Source organism: Eublepharis macularius, chromosome 1 (assembly GCF_028583425.1).
Source record: "Eublepharis macularius isolate TG4126 chromosome 1, MPM_Emac_v1.0, whole genome shotgun sequence".
NCBI classification, from domain to species: domain Eukaryota; kingdom Metazoa; phylum Chordata; class Lepidosauria; order Squamata; family Eublepharidae; genus Eublepharis; species Eublepharis macularius.
Genome location: NC_072790.1, coordinates 203,351,774 through 203,371,915, shown reverse-complemented (window position 1 = coordinate 203,371,915; position 20,142 = coordinate 203,351,774). Strand labels below are relative to the sequence as shown.

The 20,142-nt window shown below is 41.5% G+C and overlaps 1 protein-coding gene across 7 annotated transcripts in view; it reads left to right on the top strand.

The window, feature by feature from the left end:
- KLHDC3 (kelch domain containing 3) overlaps window positions 1–19,930 on the top strand; it is a 60,096-nt gene extending 40,166 nt beyond the window's left edge. For all 7 annotated transcript variants that reach the window (XM_054995345.1, XM_054995320.1, XM_054995315.1 and 4 more), the window contains 4 exons: window positions 1,789–1,897; window positions 14,146–14,219; window positions 15,173–15,251; window positions 18,722–19,930. In XM_054995345.1, coding sequence (XP_054851320.1) covers window positions 1,789–1,897; window positions 14,146–14,219; window positions 15,173–15,251; window positions 18,722–18,788 — 329 coding nt within the window. In that variant the 3' untranslated portion in view covers window positions 18,789–19,930. The remainder of the gene's footprint in view (window positions 1–1,788; window positions 1,898–14,145; window positions 14,220–15,172; window positions 15,252–18,721) is intronic.
- Window positions 19,931–20,142: the final 212 nt, after the last annotated feature.

Below are 20,142 nucleotides of genomic sequence, written 5' to 3'. Positions count from 1 at the left end.
CTTAACCACTGTGGCACAGTACTCTAATGAAAAGCAGCTGTGACATATTCAAATCGTTCCTGCTGCTGTCTTCTACCTCTACCTCTGTTTTTCCGTTGCTCTGGTTGGCCTGCAAGCTCTGAACTGCCGTCAGGAAGGAGCAAAATTGAAAATGCAGTGTACCTAGCATTCTCATATGCTCCCGCTGTGGCCTGAATGAGGCCGTAGAGGAGAATTCTCACTGTTCATCTCCTTCTCCCCTTCCCTTTCCAACAACAGTTATTGTGGGCTGAACCAACACTATGCAGTCAGTAAGTTCTAGCAATAGCCTAGAACTAACTGGTCTCAGCGTTAGCACCATCTTTTCCGTAAGGAGTACTTTCTTACTGACCAGTCACCTAAAACTGTAGCAAGAGCAAATATGACTCATTAAGTTGGATCCTCCCACATGTTTCCATGGATGGAAGAATTTCTGCCTGCAGTGCTTGACATTTTAGGCTGCAGCAGGAAGGGGGAGGACGCAAAAAATTCACGCTGTGCCAGCAAGAATCGTTCATCCATGGAAACACTTCAGTGGATCAAAGCTGCTTAATATAACAGTGCTTGGTATTTTAGAACCCATGAAGTGGGTTGATGACAAATCCCCTAAATGATTTTGCCATTGCTACAACCATAAAAGAAAATATCTAGGGGTGGTTTGTTATTTTATGCTCCAAGTGAGTGTAATTCCCTTCCTGTCTTTATTATATTCCCCTAGTTAACTCATCCTTTTCTGATTCAATAGAGTGTTACAGATTTCTCTGTAGATGTGGCATTTTAGATGATTTATTCACTTCCTGTAATAACCAACAGATGGCAATGTGTCTCCATGAAATCTTCAAAAGAGCTTGTTAAGCATATTTCTGCAGAATAGCTTCGAAAGTATGTTCTGTGTTTTTTTCTATTTATGAATTTTGTCATCTTCTTCTCATTTGCCCTTCAAAGCAATGGCTTTTTCCAGGATCCTTACACAACAAAGATATGAAATCAGAACTAAATCAATTGGAAGCTTGGAATTGTAAGATTCCTGGTCTGTTAAAGAGCTCCATTTTTGGGGAGACATTGCCTAAGCTTTAATGTAATGCAGAATTTTGTTGATTCTCACCTTCTTCTGGAACTTGAAAATATGAAAACTGTGCTCACCCCCTTAATTGTTAGCAGTGAATTCAGCATGTGATGCTATGTATGGATGGATATGAGTTTTGCACTCATTCCCTGTTGGATGATATTGGTGAAAAAGCATGTGTTTGTCTTAGTAGGGGATTTCAATGAAGTGTCCTCAGATTTTTGTGTCTAAGAGATCTTTGCTCCATACTGTGTAAAGTATCTAGAGTACAAGTAATTTTTTTTGGTGCAAAAAGGTTATGATTTTTGAAATCCTGAACACACTGTCATACTTCCACATAGAAATCCTTACGTTCGTATGCTGAACACTCATACACTACACAGACTCTACACAGAATGGTGTGGGATCCAGCTTTTTGTGAGATACTTTCTGTGCAAAAGAAAATGATTATTCCTATAGCGTCTTGAGCACAGTCCTCCCGGAGGTCATACTTGTTTGCTGTGATTGAGAAGAGAGTAAGTAAGCTGGCCCAAAAGCCATTGGAGGCCTGGGAAGTCTTGTGTTTGGTGCTTCATGTTAAGTAGACTTTTGCTTCCTGATTCTGCTTCAGAAACTGTGAAACCTTCCTACAACATGAGCATGGGATCTGTACTAGGATTGCTTGCGATCATATGCCACTTTCATGGTATGTGTGTTTTCTGCAGTTTCTTTTACCTGGAAGAAAATCGATCCTAAAGGGAAAGGGCCATGTCCTCGCCGCAGGCAATGCTGCTGTAGAGTAGGAGACAAGATCATCCTGTTTGGAGGCACCAGGTGAGTAGTATGATACGTTGGCTGGCTTTTTTTAGTGTTCTGATTCCTGGACATTTGTAAATTCACATCTTAGGTGTATGATGATTCTCCAACAATAACACTGATACTACAGTAATTATACTGACTACCGATCTGCTCTCAAGCCCAATTCAAGATGTTGGTTTAGTCCTAAAGCTCTACATGTCTTGGGCCCGGGGTATCTGAAATATGGTCTTCTCCCATACATTCCTGCCTGGGAGTTAATATCACAAAGAGGGGCCCTCCTGACTGGCCCATCAATCAAAGAAGCTCATTTGGTGGGTACACGAGAGTGGGCCTTTTCAGTAACATCCCCATGATTATGAAACGGTCTCCCCAGGAAAGTGCTCTTGAAGCAGCTGAAGACAGTTTTTATGCAGGACAGCATTCACTTAGTTTTTACTTGCTGATAGTTTCAAATTGTGGTTTAATGTATTTTTTATGTTTATTGTGCAATTTACATTGTAAGTTGCCTTGAGTTCTGTAGGATGGAAAGGCAGCTAATAAATGTTTTAAATAACTAAATAATGTTTCTTTTAGAATATTCCTGAGAGGACCAGAAGGAAGTTTGACCCTGCCTATCTCAAGGCATTGTATGGATTCTGGTCAAGCTGGTGCATGGAGTAGATTCTGACTATTTGGCTCTCTTCCATAAACCACTCTTCTGAGCCATCAGCTGAATGCTTTACATTAAACTTTTCTTTTATCCTCTAGAATAACCTAGCATGTTAATTGCAGTAATTAGGGTTTTTAAGAACATATGAAACTGCTATCTATCAAGTCAGATAAATGACCCATCTGCCTCAGTATTCCTTGGCTCATTCTTTACATCAGTACAGAATCTTGTACTGCTGCTGTTGGATGTGGCATCTATATCATACAAATAATAAAGAGAAGATTTTACAATAATTTGGGGGAGTCCTGGGTTTTAGAGTCTGTCCATGTCCCTGGTGGTAGGTCCTCTCCTTCTAAACAATTTCCTAGCACAAACTAACCTTTTCTCCTAGATACTTGGGGTTCTTGTCCCTCATCTTTGCGTTTTCAAACTTACTTGTTCAGTGCATCAAATTGGTCAATGAGGCATATGACATTCCAGGCTTAGCTATTATTTCCTTCACTGTATCTCCCAAACCATTTGTTGCTCTTTTCAAATCAAAGCTCATTCTACTTGTAGATTCCATAAATTTCGATCAGATCTTTAGAAAGAACAGTCTAGTGGCTTCTTAGTTTCTGTTTCCAAACTTGGATATTTTTTTTTTGTAGACAGTAAGAGCTCCCATGATAAGATTTAAAATTTTAAAATGCATCCAGCACAGTCAACTAGTGTGACTCATTGTAGAGTAATGGACTTGGGGAAATTCATATCCCAGCTTTAGAGTGTACTGAGGTATATACTTTTAGTTTTGAGCTTAAGGTTGATGTACACCCTTGTGTAAAGGGCACATATACAGCCATTTCCCTGGATTAAGTTCATCAGAAACCTGTTATGATTTTTATGTGCCTGTGGTGTTTGTCCTCCCCTACACATGATGCTGCTCATGTTGAAATCAACATATGTAGAAGGAGAGCAGATGTGAGCATGCTAGACCCACCTACATGCAATCACCAGCTTTAAGCACATGGCCTAAAGCTACACTGCTGATCACGGGGAAGGAGCTTGTGCAGCATGCTTGTGTCCACTCCCCCTCTACGTATGCTGACTATATTGCATGTAGTCTCCTGTGTGGAAGGCTAGAGTAGCCTTAGATGAGTTGCTTGGATCCATATCTCTAAATTGGAATGATTAATGTTCCATTTCCTCAAGACTGTTGTGGGAATTAATGAGAGAAGATTATAAAATACTACATACTTTGAAAGTGCCGTAGTTATCATAAATGTTATGGGAACTATACATGTTAAGTTGTTGTATGTGTGTCTTTGTGGATTGGTTAACTGGAGCAAGGCTTTCCTCTTTCTCTATGGGTAGTCTTCAGCTTCACCAAAAGTGAGAGGCGAGGAGACCTTTTCCTGCCTCCCCCCTCAAGCCCCACAGTTCTCTTGTAGTCCTTCAGAAAGATAAACAGCAGTTCAAGAAAACAGTGACAACAAGTCTTCCAAAGCTCCAGTTCCAAGTCAAATATTTTTCAGTTTGGCCTTGAGACTTATAACTAAAATGATCTCTGGAAAAGTGAGAGGGCAATGCAGCACTGCTGGAAAGCACAAATGTGGTCTAGAGATGAAGGTGTTTGTGGAAGGGAAGGCTGAATCAAGCTGCATGTGGCAGCTGTAGGGTGTTCATACATCACATAAACACAGGACATCTTTATCCTTTGCAGGGGGCTATGTCTATTTCCTGTGTTGACATTCACCTCCTTTCTTGGCCTTTTGGTGAATGCCATTACCTTTATGGGTTTTTCCACACCATCAAAGCATTCCCCCAGTTACTTTTTATTCTTTGACGGCTGCTCTCACAAGCCTCAATCCAGTAGCAATAGTATAATATTCTTTTCCACAGTCTCTTGTGAGTCATATTGTAAGTAGATTGTCTTTCAAATATTTTCCTCCCTTTAAAAACAAAACAATAACCTATTAGTAAGCTTTGAGAGGTTGCACCTTAAAGACAAGAAGATGCTCAGGGTATAAGTTTCTGAGAGTCAAAGCTCTTTTTGTCAGAGTTTTGACACTGGAAACTTATACCCTGAAAATCTTGTTGGTCTTTATGGTGCAACTGGACTCAAATCTTGCTGTTGTACTGCAGACCAACATTACTACCCACCTAAGAATAATAGATTAGATATCCCTTCCAGTGCAGGTGAAGAGGGGAAGCAATCTTTTGTCAATTGTACTTTTAGATTGTTAGCGTGTCTAAAACAGTTGTGAATGAAGTGTTTTTGGCTGCTTTTCCATTGTAGAGGTGTTAGACTAGCTTACAGCCTTCACCCCCTAGAGTTTTTTGGCATGTACCTTTCTTCTTTATTTAAACAAAGACTACCACAAAGAGTTATCCCCATCCTTTGGGTGTAGATTAGAGAAATTGAGAGGGACTGCTGAGGAAAGCTCTGCTGTTTTTACTCTTGCCTTGGATTCAGTGTAGGTATCTGAATTTGGACAGTTTAGGAGGGGAGGAGAGAGCTCATCCAAAACAGCAGCAGTAGCAGCAACACTTCCCTGCGCTTCCCCTCCCATTACTGTTCACAATACATGCTACTGCTTACAGAATGACGTTTCTACACTGCTAACCCAGTAACAACAGATACACTGTATGGAGAAAGAATTGCATGTTCCCAGGTAAAAATATCATGGCTGAAATGAGAAAAGGTATGACATGTGCATGGAAAGACAAAGGTACATTTGCTGCACTGTAAATTGATAGCCCAGAAAGGCTCATGGAAATAGGAAGTTGTGAGGCACTCTTGTCCACAGCGCTGACAGCAAAGCAGTTAACCTCTTGTGTCTTTACAAAGTTACATTTGGCTGAATTTTCTACTGCCTCAGAGGGGCCCTAGAGTTAAGGATAGAGTTGTCAAACATTGGAGGTGAGCACAGCAGGATGCAGGTCAACGGGAAGCGGTTGAGAGACATAACACCTGTTAAAAGAGAGGAAGTGCCCACATGTAGCAGAAACTTTGCCATATGAGTTTTCCCTGGAGTGAAAGATGCTGGTGACAGTGATCATGTGCAAAGATCTGTGAGAGAAGCATACTGACTGATTAAAAGCTGTGGGTTTTTTTCAATTGAAATCTTTTATACCAGACTTTTTGCAATTGTCCCTGCTGATATTCTCAAAGGATACACGTGGGTTTTCATTGTAATGAGCTTGGAACCATTCTGTGCTTTACTGAGGGTATGCTTGATAAGGAGCTGCTGCCAATCCTAGTTTTCTGATGTGTGCAACTATGTAGTATGCATGTTTGACTCATGAGTTAAGCATCAGTGCTTAACTCATTGCTTAACTCACTCTTTGCTGCTGTTTCTGTTTGCTTCCTTTGTAGCATCAAGTATTTGCCTATATTGAAGACAGGATATTTGGATAGATAGACTGTGCCATTGATCTGGCTGAGTAAGACTGATCTTGGACAATTCCATTAATGAAGTATTCCTTCCATTCTGAACTTAGTTCAGTCCATAGTGTGCCATAAGAAGAGCACCAAGGGTAGATAAGATTAATTGCACATGAAATTAGACTCTAAAACAGAGCAAACCCCAACTACAGCCCCCCCCCCCCCAAGTTCTATTGGGAAGTAGATTAATTTCACATACCATCTTACTTGTAGTGGTATCAGATTACTTCCATTAATCTTTCCTCCCGCTGGAATATACTTTTTTCTCAGCACAGAAAAAAACCCAGTGTGGTAAAAAGGTCTATTGAATTATTATATCTTTAAAATGCTTTACTACTTTCATGTGGTCCTTCACAACAAACCAGTTAGGTAGGCCTTTGGTCAGAATATAGTTTTTAATATAGAAATACTGAAACCTGCTTTTAAGCTAGAAGAGGGAGAATGGGATATTAGAAATTGCTTTTATGCTGCCTGACAAAATAATTATTGTCTGTGTTACAGCAGCACCTTGAGTGAATAATATACCAAAGGGATGCACTATCATTTATGACGGTTTCAAGAGCATTTTGAATTCTACTTTTAGTCATTAGCTTTCACTACTGGAATATTAGAATAAAGATGTGCTGGATGAGTCTGTTTTGTGATTTATTGTTTAGGGTTGTTTTATAAAACCTTTTTCATTATACACTTCAGTTTTCCATCTCTACTGCTGGTTTGATAGGACTGTTGCTATCTCGAAAGAGAGAGAATAAGGGGGGAGGGAACTTGGTTCACTTCCTTTGAGTGGTTATCAGGTAGGCTGTGGAGCTGGCTGGCTTGATAAGACGTTTTCCAGGAAGTTGTTGTAAACGAAGAGGTTTCTGCAACTTGTATTGTCCTGAAGGCGACAGGTCACCAGGAAGTGGGGAGGGGGGAGATAAAATTTCAGCACAGAGTAAGGGATTAGGGAAAGCATTAGTAGATGAATAACAGTCAGCCTCTGGATCCATTGTCAAAATAGAGCATGAGGAAGGGGGGAAAGAGGGTCAAATGTTACTGAGACCCTCACCTCCCTGCTTTTCGTAGCCTGTTTTCCACATATACTTTTGTTTGCAGTCTATGGCTGAAGAAGACCATTTAAGAAATTTGAAGGTAGTATATTAGAAGCGTTTCCCATGATGTACACAATTGTGTATTTTTGTTTCACAATCAATGCAGGTCAAACAGGTTTGGCAGGGTTTTTTTCAGCTATAAAAACCTGCAGAACTTGTTTATCAGACATTGAAGTGGGATGAATGTGCACACAGCAGGAAAATGATGGCTTTATCACACCATCTTCAATTCTGTGTCGGGGGAAAAAAGTACAATTCAGTCTCTGAGTGCTGCTTCAATTATGTTTTCTGTCAGAGTGTAGTACATAATCCTGGTGGAAGCACAGATATATCCCAATAGTTCTCCCACAGACTACAAATCTATATCCTCATTCTGCAGCAGGCTCCATAAATAAGTATCTTTTCCACATGTCTCAAAAATGTGTATATTCCTAGTTTGAACCATGTTTATATTTGCATGCATTCACTCACCCTTTAGGATCCCTAGCTACAGTGAAATGTCTAGCTAGAGATATTTCTAAACAGCCCTTACACTAAAGGAGCAGATCTTCTACAGCTCCCTCCTTTCCCATATCCAAGAGAGGGAGCAGGCCTGTACTGCCTTATTTGGTTTCTTAGTGATTATATGTATGAACTTAATTGCACTCCTCTAACAACAGCTTTAACAGCTAAGGCAATGTTGTTAAAACTAGCCTTAAGTAAGCATTACTTCATAAACAGCCAGATTAGTATACTTCAAAATAGGAAGGCTTGGTCCCAAGACATTCATGTTAAACCATATCTAATATTCAACACAGCTTGATGGTGCTTCAGCAAAAGGACCTGTAAAGCACATGCTGCATAGTGCTGGCAAATGGAAGCAGCTAGAAGAGCTGTTTTACAGTCTGTCTGATCTTTCCCAAAGGAGTTATGAATGTGATTGAATGGCCTTAAGCCCTCTATTTCCTGACATCTAGGGCCCCGGAATGTCGTGTGGTGTGTTTTGCACATAATATGAAGTGGTGGCTTGCAAATAAATTTGATTTGGATTCAGATGAATTTAGCTGGTATTCCTTTTTCTGTCTGAAGATTCTTGTGAGAGACTTTTGCTGCCTCAGAGCTTTCATCTTTTGCTGTGACTATCTTTATCTTACTGAGGCTGGGCAGAATGTATAGATAACCTTCCTTCCAGTGCAAACTGCTTCTTAGTTAACTAACTGGCCAGACAAGTGTGAAACAGCAAGCAGTCCCACTAGCTTGGCTGGCTGATAGTACAGGAGGTACCCAAGATATCCGTTTGTGGGAGCCTTTCACCCTAATGTCTGGTCTCATTCTTCAGCAGATCTTCTTGGCCATGAACTCTGACATCTCTTTACCCTTAAGGTTTGTCTACAGCACAATACACTTTGCCTTTCTCTCCCACTCATAGATAAGGAATGCATTAACGTTTTCTGCCATGTGGATGTGAAACATAAATAGATTATCTTGCCTGGGAAACGACAACATTGTGGTGACGTTTTAAAGGGTTTTCTGTTAAGTTCTGGTAGCTGGCTCTTCTTGACAGCAGGCATTGTCTCTGCCAAGGCTGGAGCAGTCTGTTAGTGATGGGCTTGCCCCCATCTTCTCTTTTCTCCAGTTAAGAATTAGCAAAGCCAACTGTGCCTCCACATCCTGGTGAAGGCATTGAAAATCCCCATTGAAGCATCTCTTTTAGCCAAGACATTCAGTTGTTAGCTTTTCTGTGAAATTGTAACCTGTGGATTTGATATTAATGTAAAATGTTAATGTCCACCTTAAAATCAGATATTGGCTTCCAGACGTGGAGTGCAATTATGTCCCTTTTAATTACTTAAAGAATCTATAATATAGTAAGGGTGTGTGTGATAATTTAGCCAAGGGATGTTAAAACTGGCAATTAGGCAGTCTGTGAACTTGAACCCTGCAGTCTGTACATGAAGGAGTGTATAATGAGATCTTCTTTTGTTCCGCACCCCCTTGATTACCTCACTCACCACTTAATCACTCTCTTTAATGTGTTCAATGATGTAGGAGGGATTTTCTTGTACTTTCTCTAATTTTTTCCACTCCTTTTCCCCATTTTTCTCATCCATTATCAGTTTGCTAATTATTTAAATCAGTTCTGGGATTCATTTTCATTCCTCTCTTTTATATTCACTTCATAGCCTTAGTCTGTTTTACATCTTTTAAGCCTGACCCCCAGCCCCCCACACACATCATTTGTTTTTACCTTATACCTTTCTTTGCTTTCATTAATAGTTGTTGATTGAATGGAATGCTGATTATTCTGAGAATGATTCCTGATGGTCATGATGAACATAAAATGTGAATCCTCTTTCCTTGCTTTATTTCTTCTTTCCTTACTTTATTGGATTTACTAAATATTTCAGTTAACCAGCATATAAATGGGAGCGAACAGATCTACTGACTACTGAAGGTGCCAAGGTAGTAATGGATTAGACACCAGAGTGCTATTTTATATTTAAAAATTGTCAAAAAGTCAGGAACAGAAGAGTAAAACTGAAGAGCACGCCATTTGTCTTCTTAAAGGCCACTAGTGACATACTTAAGGCTCTGTATTAGACTCAGCGGTGAATTACCCAGTTCTGTAGAAACAGTAGACCAGGAATGACCAGCTTCTGCCTTATAAGGGACCATGTTGTTCTCTATGCAGTGATCTGAAGGCCAAAGGTATATTTTGTTGCACAATTTGATCCTCCTCACAACTGGTGAGGCTTCATAATAAAGATGGCACTGCCTATTTTATTTATTTATTTACTTACTTCATTTATACTCTATCATTCTCCCCAGTGGGGACTCAGAGTGGCTTATAACATCCTTCCCATCTCCATGTCTTCCTCACAGGGCCGAATCTACGGTTGCCGGTGCCCAGGGCAACCGCAGTCTGGCTAGTCGCGCACGCATAGCGCGCACACGCTCCTGGCGCTGCGTGATGACGTCACTCCTGTGACATCACGCTGGGGCGCCCCCCCCCCCCCCGCGCAGTGGCAGCAGCGCGAGTGGATCGGAGGCTGCCCACGCCGTTCACCTGCCCTGCAGGACAAGGGGCGGCCGGCTTGCCGCACGCCCCTTGTCCTGGGGAAAGGTGAACGGCGCGGGCGGCCTCCCAGCCACTCGCGCTGCCGCCACCGCCAGCTCTGCAGCACGCCGGGAGTGCCGGCTTGCCGCAGGGGTGGGGGGAAAAGGTGAACAATGCTGGTGGCTGGGAGGCTGCCCATGCCAGTCGCCTTTCCCCAGGACAAGGCACACGCGGCAAGTTGGCCGCCCCTTGTCCTGCAGGAAAGGCAAAAGGCAGTGCGGGTGGCAAGGAGGCCGCCCACGCCGTTTGCCTTTCCCCAGGTGCGCTCCCAGGGCTGGCAGCGCGCTCCTGGGGCTGGCAGCTGCGCCCGGCACCCCCTCTTTGACAGCACCGGGGGCAAACTACCCCCCCTGGCCCCCCCATCAATCCGGCCCTGCTTCCTCATAGCAATCCTGTGAGGTAGGTTAGGTTGAAAGTGTGTGACAGGCCCAAGGTCACCCAGCAAGCTTCTGTGGCAGAGTGAAGGTTGAAACTGGGTATCCCTGATCTTAGTCCAACACTGTTAACCACTACACGACACTAGCTCTTGCAGTTAAGTGCTTTACAGATTGCAGAACATAAGTGCTTGAGTATGTCCAGACATCATAATCAGAAGAGATTTGTAACATTTATTTACTTCATTTATGTTCTACTTTTCTCCCCAGTGGGAATGTAAAGTGGCTTACAATACCCTTCCATTATCCATTTTATCATACAACAACCCTCTGAGGTAGGTTTGACTGAGTGTGTGTGACTGGTCCAGGTCACCCAGCAAGCTTCCACAGCACAGAGGGGACTCAAAGCTAGCTCTCCCCGATTCTAGTCCAGCAGTCTAACTGCTATTGCTTTCTGGCTCTCACTGTATGGAGAGATTCTTTCACTTTTATACACCTGGAAGTTTTATTTTTGCTTTTTTAAAAGAGTGGCACAACTATCAGGTGCCAAATAAAATTATTCAGACCTAGTTTGTTTCCTTTCTGTTGGCCCTTCCTGCAAAACACAATGAAGCATCAGAGTCATTATGCCAGTAAATAATGAAAAGGAACTTCAATGTTAATGTGACAAATGGGAAATTTGAAAGTAGATGAAATGTAGTGCAGTTGTGTAGTATTCAAGAAATTATGTAGTGCCATCTCTTACAGGGATAGTAATAACTTGAGAAGGAGATGTTGCTGAGAACATTTCAGCCAGTATCACTGTTTGGTAGGTTATACCAAAATCAAACCCTTTAGGACCAAGTGGTAAGAAAAATCATAATGGACTATCAGAAATTCTGATTATATAGAATGATTTCATATTTTGGTTATGTGCATAAGATGTTTTGTAGTTGATGATGATTGAGAAGGAAACAGTTATACCAAGCGAGGATATGTATAAATCCCTCTAAAGTAATGCTAAATAGATTGCTGTGTTTTTTTCAGACCAAGAGGCAGAATTATAAATGTAAACTAAGCAATAAAATGCTATCCAGCAGATTGGAAATGGTCTCTACTCTCCCCTCCACACAAGAATGAGAGGGGATTTAGTTACAAATTCAAAATGTGAGTGCTGCGTTACAGAACATATAACTTGAGTCTGCTTGAGAAAAGCAGAGTATAAATGAAGTAAGCAAGTATAATGTGAACTCACTGTTGCCAGTTATGTCTGAGACTTGGCAAGCTGGGATTTTGGAGGGAAAAAAATGAGTGAGTGACAAGATTATTCAGAGCTGTACTGTAATAAGGATGGGAAATAACTTAGTTCAATTTCCAGTGTTGACTCCAAATGTTAGTGGTTATAGTAAGATTTTCCCAGGGTAAGCATTCCTACAAGTAGTTTGTATCAATAGTATACCTTCTCTGAAGCCAAGAGCCCTGATGAGCCACAGATACCTAGTCTGACTGTTTCTGTGCCCTAGCCTGAGGTTAAGGCAACAGCAAGGGAAGAAGTGGGCTGATTTTATTTTGTAAGACCAAGCATCTCCCACTTAATCTCTTTAAAGACATTAGTTTAAAAAGTTTGCATTACACAGCTCCGGTCTTTGTTTCTAGACTTGATTTGTTTTTGTTTTTTAATTTCCCTAATAAAGTAGTATCCTTCCAACTTCAGAGATAGATGGACCTCATTGATTATATGGAGTGATCTGATACCAAACCTGAATGTGATTTTCCTCCCTCCCCTCCCTTGCTCCCAAGTTGGCTGCCTGCTTGGGGACTCTGTGACCTTCTGCGATAATGAAATCTCCAGATGGTGCCAGAACATCCGGCCCTGACTATTATGGGGGCAGCACAAGAAGCCTTGTTTATTTGCTAGGGAAGTAGAGAGGCTGGAGAAAACCAAGCAACTGAGCAGATGCTTATACAAACAGATCTGGGCCAGTACCAGAGGATCTTCTTTCCTGCATGCTTAGGTGTCTCCTTTCTTAAACCATGACTGATCTCCTGCATCTCCTTGCCCTTGTCTATTCTGAGCATTGTTTCCACTTAAAAATCCAGAATGGAGCATGAAGAAATCACTTTGTTCCTTAAATATGTGTAAATTACTTAAGGTAGGACTTTTGCCTTGGTAAGATTCTGAATAGCAAGTATGAGGAGAGACGAGAATAAAGGAAGTCAAGCACGGCTGTCTTGGGATGGAGCACTTATAAAGTAGTAGGGAGTTGAAAGGTGAATGGGGAATAGGATACCTCATAGAGTTTATATGCTGTGGTCAGGAGTAGAGGTGACAGGTATCTGCAAGTAAGTCATATTGACAGAGTCCAGTATCACAGGCTGAATATGAAAGTGCATCATAGCAGAGGGTAAAAGCATGGTCATGTTGCAAGGGGAAGATTTTACCACAAAATGAATCTTATTGGCAGTTTATGTAATCCAATGGTTTTCCAGTTTCCTGCCTACAAAAAACCCTTGCCACTTTGTCACATCTTTTATGGAACATTTGTGTGTTGCAGAGGATTTTGAGATACAGTTGTGATATCACCTCTTAAGGTCCACCATCCCCCTGTGCAAACTAAATGCATATTTAGAACACACTCATCACTTTTGGCTGTGCATTGAAGGGCAAGATAGGCAGTGGTGAGCAACCTGCCTTTTACTGAGGACCCCAATACCCTTCTAGGGAACGTTAGAGTTTCCTGGAACATTGCAGTTGACATAAGCATGCTTTCGTTTCCCAGTATCAAGGAAAGCAGAAATCCCCGTAGCTGCTGCCAATCTGATTAGTGTAACAGGGGCAGAAGGTGTGTATTTTCTACCCCCAAAATATTGTAATCCATCCATCCTTAAATATGAACAAAACCCATTCATGATGGAAATCTCATTTACATTCCTTCTCTGTGCTTTCCTGTGTCCCACTGCTGATTGTGTTAGCCCCTCCTGCCCAGAGGAAATGGAGACAAAAAGAACTGAGGCTATGCTGCAGTCTGTGTGTGTGTGTGCGTGCGCATATGAGAGAGTGATTTTTTGCCTTGGAAGATACAACTGAGGCATCGGAAAAGAACTTGTGCACCATCTTTTATAAATTATCCAAATCTAGTACATTTTCGTTTGCTTTCTTTTTTGCTTTGTTCCCACAACTCTTTCAGGAAGATCATTCCAGGTTTTTGTTATCTCATTACACCGTAACATTTTATAAGAAAATCTGGAACTCAAAACCTAAGCCTTCCACTTTGAGGTACCACACTAAGGTTTTCCAAAATAGCCAGGCTGATGAATCCTGGAAAAAAAGAATGGAAATGTGAAGGCCAAGGAAATTATTGAGTAAGATAAAAGAATAATGGCGCTGGATACAGGTCAAAACAAGTAGAGGGCTTCTTCAGCGTACAAGGAGCAAGAGCTGTGAGAGCAAGCAGCCTGGGAATGGCCGGCAGTATTAGCTGAGAGGAGAGGGAGCCTACTGCTACGAGTAGGCAAACATGGTTCAGATTTTTTTGTATCTAAAGAAACTCCACATTACAATCCAAAACTTGCTATGAATTTGAAATGCAAGCTTCCTTTGAGGTGGATTGTAGTGATTGATGGTGGGGTTCTTCTTTGTCCCCCACAGCCCATCCCCAGAGGAAGGCATGGGAGATGAGTTTGACCTGATGGATCACTCAGACCTGTACATCTTGGACTTCAGTACGTGAGCATTTCCTCCTCAGGCCTTCTGTTTTATCTAGGTTTGCTCTTTTTCCTTTTGCTTTGTTTAAATTGGGCTGAAGTAGCTACAGCCTTTCTGTCCCCTTGTCCCAGTGAATAAGCTTTCTGCGGCATTTCATTCCGCACAATTATTTCTCTGGAGCTTCTTTTCAGAAGGACAGTTTTATCATATGGTATGTTTCTGGAGACCAAGTTCTATGAGGAAAGGTTGAAGGAGTTGGGTATGTTTAGTTTAGAGAAGAGATGACTTACAGGTGACATGATAGCCATCTTCAAGTGTTTGAAGGGCTGTCTCTTCTAGAGGATGGAGTTGTTTTCTGTTGCCCCAGAGGGTCAGACCAGAACCAACGGGTTAAAATTACACCAAAAGAGTTTTTGGCTAATGCTGATTCTGTGACTCAGTATGAACTTAGGCAGATTGAAGGAGTGAGGGAATAAAGAGATTAGCCAGTGCTAGGCTCTTGTGGTCCTTTCTTATACGCCCAGGTAATGCTGATCACCACTCTGGGGTCGGAAAGGAGTTTTCTTCCAGGCCAGATTGGCCAGGGAACCTGGAGGGTTTTTGCCTTTCTCTGGGAAATGAGCAGGGGGAGTAGCTGTGAATTTCCTGCATTGTGCAAGGGGTTGTACTAGAGAGCCCTTGGGATCCCTTCCAGCTCTATAGGAGTTAGCCGTGTTAGTCTGTAGTAGCAAAATCAAAAAGAGTCCAGTAGCACCTTTAAGACTAACCAATTTTATTATAGCATAAGCTTTCGAGAATCAAGTTCTCTTCATCAGATGCCTGATCAAAACTGGGCAGATCAGGCATCTGATGAAGAGAACTTGATTCTCGAAAGCTTATGCTATAATAAAATTGGTTAGTCTTAAAGGTGCTACTGGACTCTTTTTGATTTTGCTTCCAGCTCTATGTTTCTCTGTTTCTCTTTCTTTAGGTCCCAACTTAAAAACACTGTGTAAACTAGCAGTGATTCAGTACAACCTGGACCAGTCCTGTCTCCCTCATGATATCAGGTAAGCTGTATGTGCACACATCATACATTCATTGTTTTTGGCCCCAGACTAGAAAATGTGGTTCAAGAGATCTTGATGTTACACACTTGTACACACTTCTATGCTTCCTATACTGGATCTAATTGGAAGGCCTACCGTGGACACTATCCAGTCCAAAATTATGTATTGTTTTTGGAGATCCTGCTTTTCAGGCATGTCTCCACAGTAGCAATGAGGAAAGCTTGAGCAGGTGGGACAATGACAATGTGTCAAATCTATGTCCAGTTAAATTACTGAGCTGTTTTTGAATCCAAGACCCCCTCTTTGCTCCTGCTGTCAGCTTTGTACCTGTTGGTGACTTGCTTTATCCAAATATATGAATCCATATAGTAACGTTAACAGTGCAATCCTATAGTGAGTTACTCCAGTCTAGGCCCATTGAAGTCAATGGACTTAGATTGGAGTAACTCTCCTTAGGATTGCACTGTAACTTTCCTACCAGACTCAGTTGTTACGCCATCCCTGTCTCTCCCTTAGCCTCTTTACATCCAATTTTTGAGTAATTATTCTTCTCAGCAGGAGGGAAACAGAAGAGCAGGAATGGCTTTGTTGCAGCAAAAGTGTCACTCTCCCTGACTTTTCTGTTGTCCTAAATGGAGGTGATCGGTAATATCCACCAAGTAGGGCCGTATCCCAAGAATGAAAGCGTAGCAGATCCTTTCCCCAGAGTCCCCATCCAAGCTTAGTAACTGGAAAACCTTGTGTGTCTCTTTGTCATACCTCTATTTTCCCTGTAATTATGATGAGACATTTAAAACAAATGCAGTACAAATCACTTTATGTGCAAATGAAACATTAACTGCATTAAAATAGTAATAATACCACTGACTAGAGCTGTAGAAGGTTATACAGCCTACCATTATTCACTAAGGATTGTTTCAGATCCTGTGAATCCTGAAGTGTCATCATGTGTCAACATAAGAACAAAAGCTCATTAATAAACAGTGATATAAAGTATAAACTTTTTGTCACAGCGTCATTTATAACATTGAGGAGGAGACATGAGGATGGACATCATCATGGAATTTCTTGCTCCAGAAAAGATGTAGAAGAAAAAGACAACTTTTCAACAAATTTATCTTTCAGCAAAACAGTTTTATAAGTCAGTTTAAACTATTATTTAGTAGTTCAAGTTAATTTCAACTAGTTTGAGGTAGAAGGTACCATCTTCTAGCAAGAAGCAATGGTGATTTTTAGTAACTTCTAATAAATTCAGTGCAGTTCTGGAGGTCCCATTTCAAAAAGGAAGTGGACAAAATCGAAAGGGTGCAGGAGAGAGTGACGAGGATGATCAGGGGTCTGGAGATTGAGCCCTACAAGGAAAGGCTGAGGGCCTTGGGAATGTTTAGTTTGGAGAAGAGGAGATTGAGGGGGGACATGATTGCTCTCTTTAAGTATTTGAAAGGCTGTCATTTGGAGGAGGGCAGGGAGCTGTTCCAGTTGGCAGCAGAGGGTAGGATGCGAAGCAATGGGCTAAAACTACATGCACAAAGGTACCGACTGGATATTAGGAAAAACTTTTTCACCGTCAGAGTAGTTCAAAAGTGGAATCAGCTGCCTAGGGAGGTGGTGAGCTCCCCTTTACCGGCAGTTTTCAAGAAGAGGCTGGATGAATATTTGTCAGAGATGCTTTAGGCTCATCCTGCACTGGGCAGGGGGTTGGACTAGATGGTCTGTATGGCCCCTTCCAACTCTGTGAAATCTTCATGATACCTTAATGAATACAACCATTAAAGCCCACAGTAAAATTATATTGAAGTTAGATGGCAGTTTGGGTTAGCCTGTCATTTCCTTCATTATTTTCAGTATTTCTTTTCAAAGGACATGACATGTCCAAAGAACATGTGAAGCCCGTTTAACTTCTATGACTGCACCAGAATATAGTACCTCATGTACTGATGTAAAAATTCGGCTTAGTCTATATAGCGTCAAATACCTCTAAAACTGAACTTCATAAAACTTTCCCTCAGATTGCCAGAGATTTAGTTAGAGGTATTCTTTAGCTAAATTCAGTCTTCCTGTGGTATCTTATACCCCAAGTCTTTCTCTGATTTTTTTAAATACTATATTGAATCTCTTTGGACTAGTTCCAGACTAAATTGGCAGTTTCCACCAGTTTTCCCTTGCTGCTGGAGAACACCGGTCATGGCATTCCCCAATATCTCCTGCCCCCAAGAAATAATATTTTGTGGGGATCAGTGTGCTACAGTGAAAGGGGGGGGAGGGGAGACTGGAAAGTTTCATTTTGCCATTGGAAATTTTAGTCTTGATCCAATCCAATGCACTTAGACTGCTTATTAAATTTTTACGAAATAGTATCCAGTAATGGTTCAAACAGTGATTCCCCTCATAATGAACTGCATTTCCTCTGAAGGGCTCTAACAATGTGTCAGATTTGAGAATACTGAAATAACAGAGGTTTTAAAGCTTCCATGTTTTTCACAGCCCTTTCACATGATAAAATGCTGTCAACCTTTATTCATTTTTCTACAATATTTAATCCATATTCTTTCCATATATCAAAATCATTCAATGAAGTTGTTTCTAAGAAACATCACAAACCAAGAACCTTCACATTCAGAGGCAATAAATCTCTGAATGCCAGGGGGCAACATCAGGGGAAGGCCTTGGCCTCTGTGCCCACTTGTTTGCCCTGCAGAGCCACTGGTTGGCCACTGGTTGGTGTGAGGCAGGGATGCTGGGCCAGATGGCCTGATCCAGCAGGGGCTCCTCTGTGTTCTTATGAGATCTGAAGGGCTGAAGCAGGATTCCGCCTAGGTTTTCATTGGCACTGCATCATTCATAACTACTATGCTACTGATTACTGTAGATAAAATGCCAAATTTATACTTCTAATCTGTTGATACCACAAAGTATCCATCTAAGGAGCGAACCTAGTCACTTAATAGCTATGTGCATTTGCCTCCCCAAGTCCCCTCTTTTCCTTTAGCTTCTGCAAAGATTTAGCCATAATTGTGGGTTTGTTATCCAAAATAAACTTTAAAAGTAATCATCCACAAGGATAGTTAGTTTGACATCCAACAGACCGACCATTTCTGAACAAGAACAAAAATTTTGGAAGGATATTCATTTTTACCATGGCAGTCCTTCTCATGAGAACGTCAAAAACGACTATTCGTGTAAATGTGTTTTAATTTCATTCAGAAGCTTTTGTTGGTTAATTTTCATTGCTTGATTTGCATCTATAATAATCCATATCCCTAGATATTTTATTGGTGTCGATTCCTATTAAGTGGCTCAGTTTATCATTTACCAAATGCTGAGCGTTCATTCCTATCTGTTCAGGTTTCTTAACATTTCTTTTGTATCCTGAAACAAATGCAAAATACTGTACTTTTTTTCTTTTTTAATTAAGAAGTAACTTCTTTGAGTTCATGCCTTTATTTAATCCCTGCCCATTTCCTTTGCAGATGGGAACTGACAGCAATGACAACCAACAGTAATATCAGCCGGCCTATCTTCTCATCCCATGGATAATCTGGTCTCTTGCTCTCCCTCCCTGCCACCCTCAGTCCCCTGCCTTGCAGATGTCATCTACTGTCTCCTTTGCTGTGCATGAATGTTTAGCCTGTTCAGGAAACTTACCAAAAGGGATTTCTTTACTGCCTTGCCCAAGGAGAGCTCCTCTTGCCTATCCTGTTGCTGCATCTGTCCCACCTATAACTTTGCCTGGACCTTGGCCTAAAGGCAGCGTGCACACAGAATCAGATGGCATACTCCAAGGAGAAGGAAGATGGGTGTGTTTTTACGCTTTTACCCGGGTGTGTGGAAGCTACAGCTTTACTTTCATCTGCTGCTGTAGTACAATTTGAATGAATGGCAACTAAAGGAAGGGGGAACATATCTCAGGACTAACTGATGTAAGACCAGGATATGCTTCATATCCTATAGGATTAAAGACAAAAACTCTTCAAGGTTCAGCTTCTCTACATCCCCAGCCATTTCGAGTGCCTGGCTCTTCTCCGTTAAACCAAGGGATGAACTGTGTGCCCTGAGCCATTTTGTCTGCTTTGTGTGGGCACAGAGAAGCATGCCTGGTCTTACACATTTCAGAGCTTGACTAGGTTTGCCCCTCCCAGTGGGCATTCAAAGGAACTTCATATGATATTCAAGCACTCACTGCTTCTACAGTATTACAGATTTCTGCATGGTCAGAGTCGTCACTAGGCAAAAAAGGAGACAATGACTCTTGGCTGCGCAGTGAGTGACCATCCAACATTGTATAAGACTGAGTAAAATAGACTCTTTTCTGTGCCTGTTGCAGGAGGGGGTCAGTGCAGGAGCAGAAATGCAGCTGCCCAGTTTGATGTGTAAAAGCAGCAGCTTTGAATTTATAAACAATCCTGGAGGAAAAAGCCAAATTGGTGGTTTTGTGTCAGTACTTTTCATGTCCGGAGGAGCCATGAGTGGTGGACTTATATAGGAGGCTGTGGGCATACAGGCAGGAGGCCACAGCACTGAACTGGTATAATGCGTAAGATGGCAGGCCTCAGTTAAAATCTTGCCTCATTCAAGCCACTATTTTTAGCCATTTGAAACATGGGGATGATACTTTCCTGCCTTACAGGGATGATGTAATTGCCAGATGTATGATTAAGTAAATGCTGAGTATTATTAAATCAGGCATCATGGTTAATCTTATTTGGTAAGATTTTCTGCCAGTCCAGATAACCAAGAGCCTTAAATTTATCTACCTCAGATTTGGGGTGGAAAATGAGAAGCTGGTAATTGTTCTTTTGGCTTGATTTAACAATTCTGTTTTATCTTTTCCTTCTGCATTCACACGAGCGAGATGTCTCTTTTAAATGCTGAAAGTCCTGTGCTCCAAGAT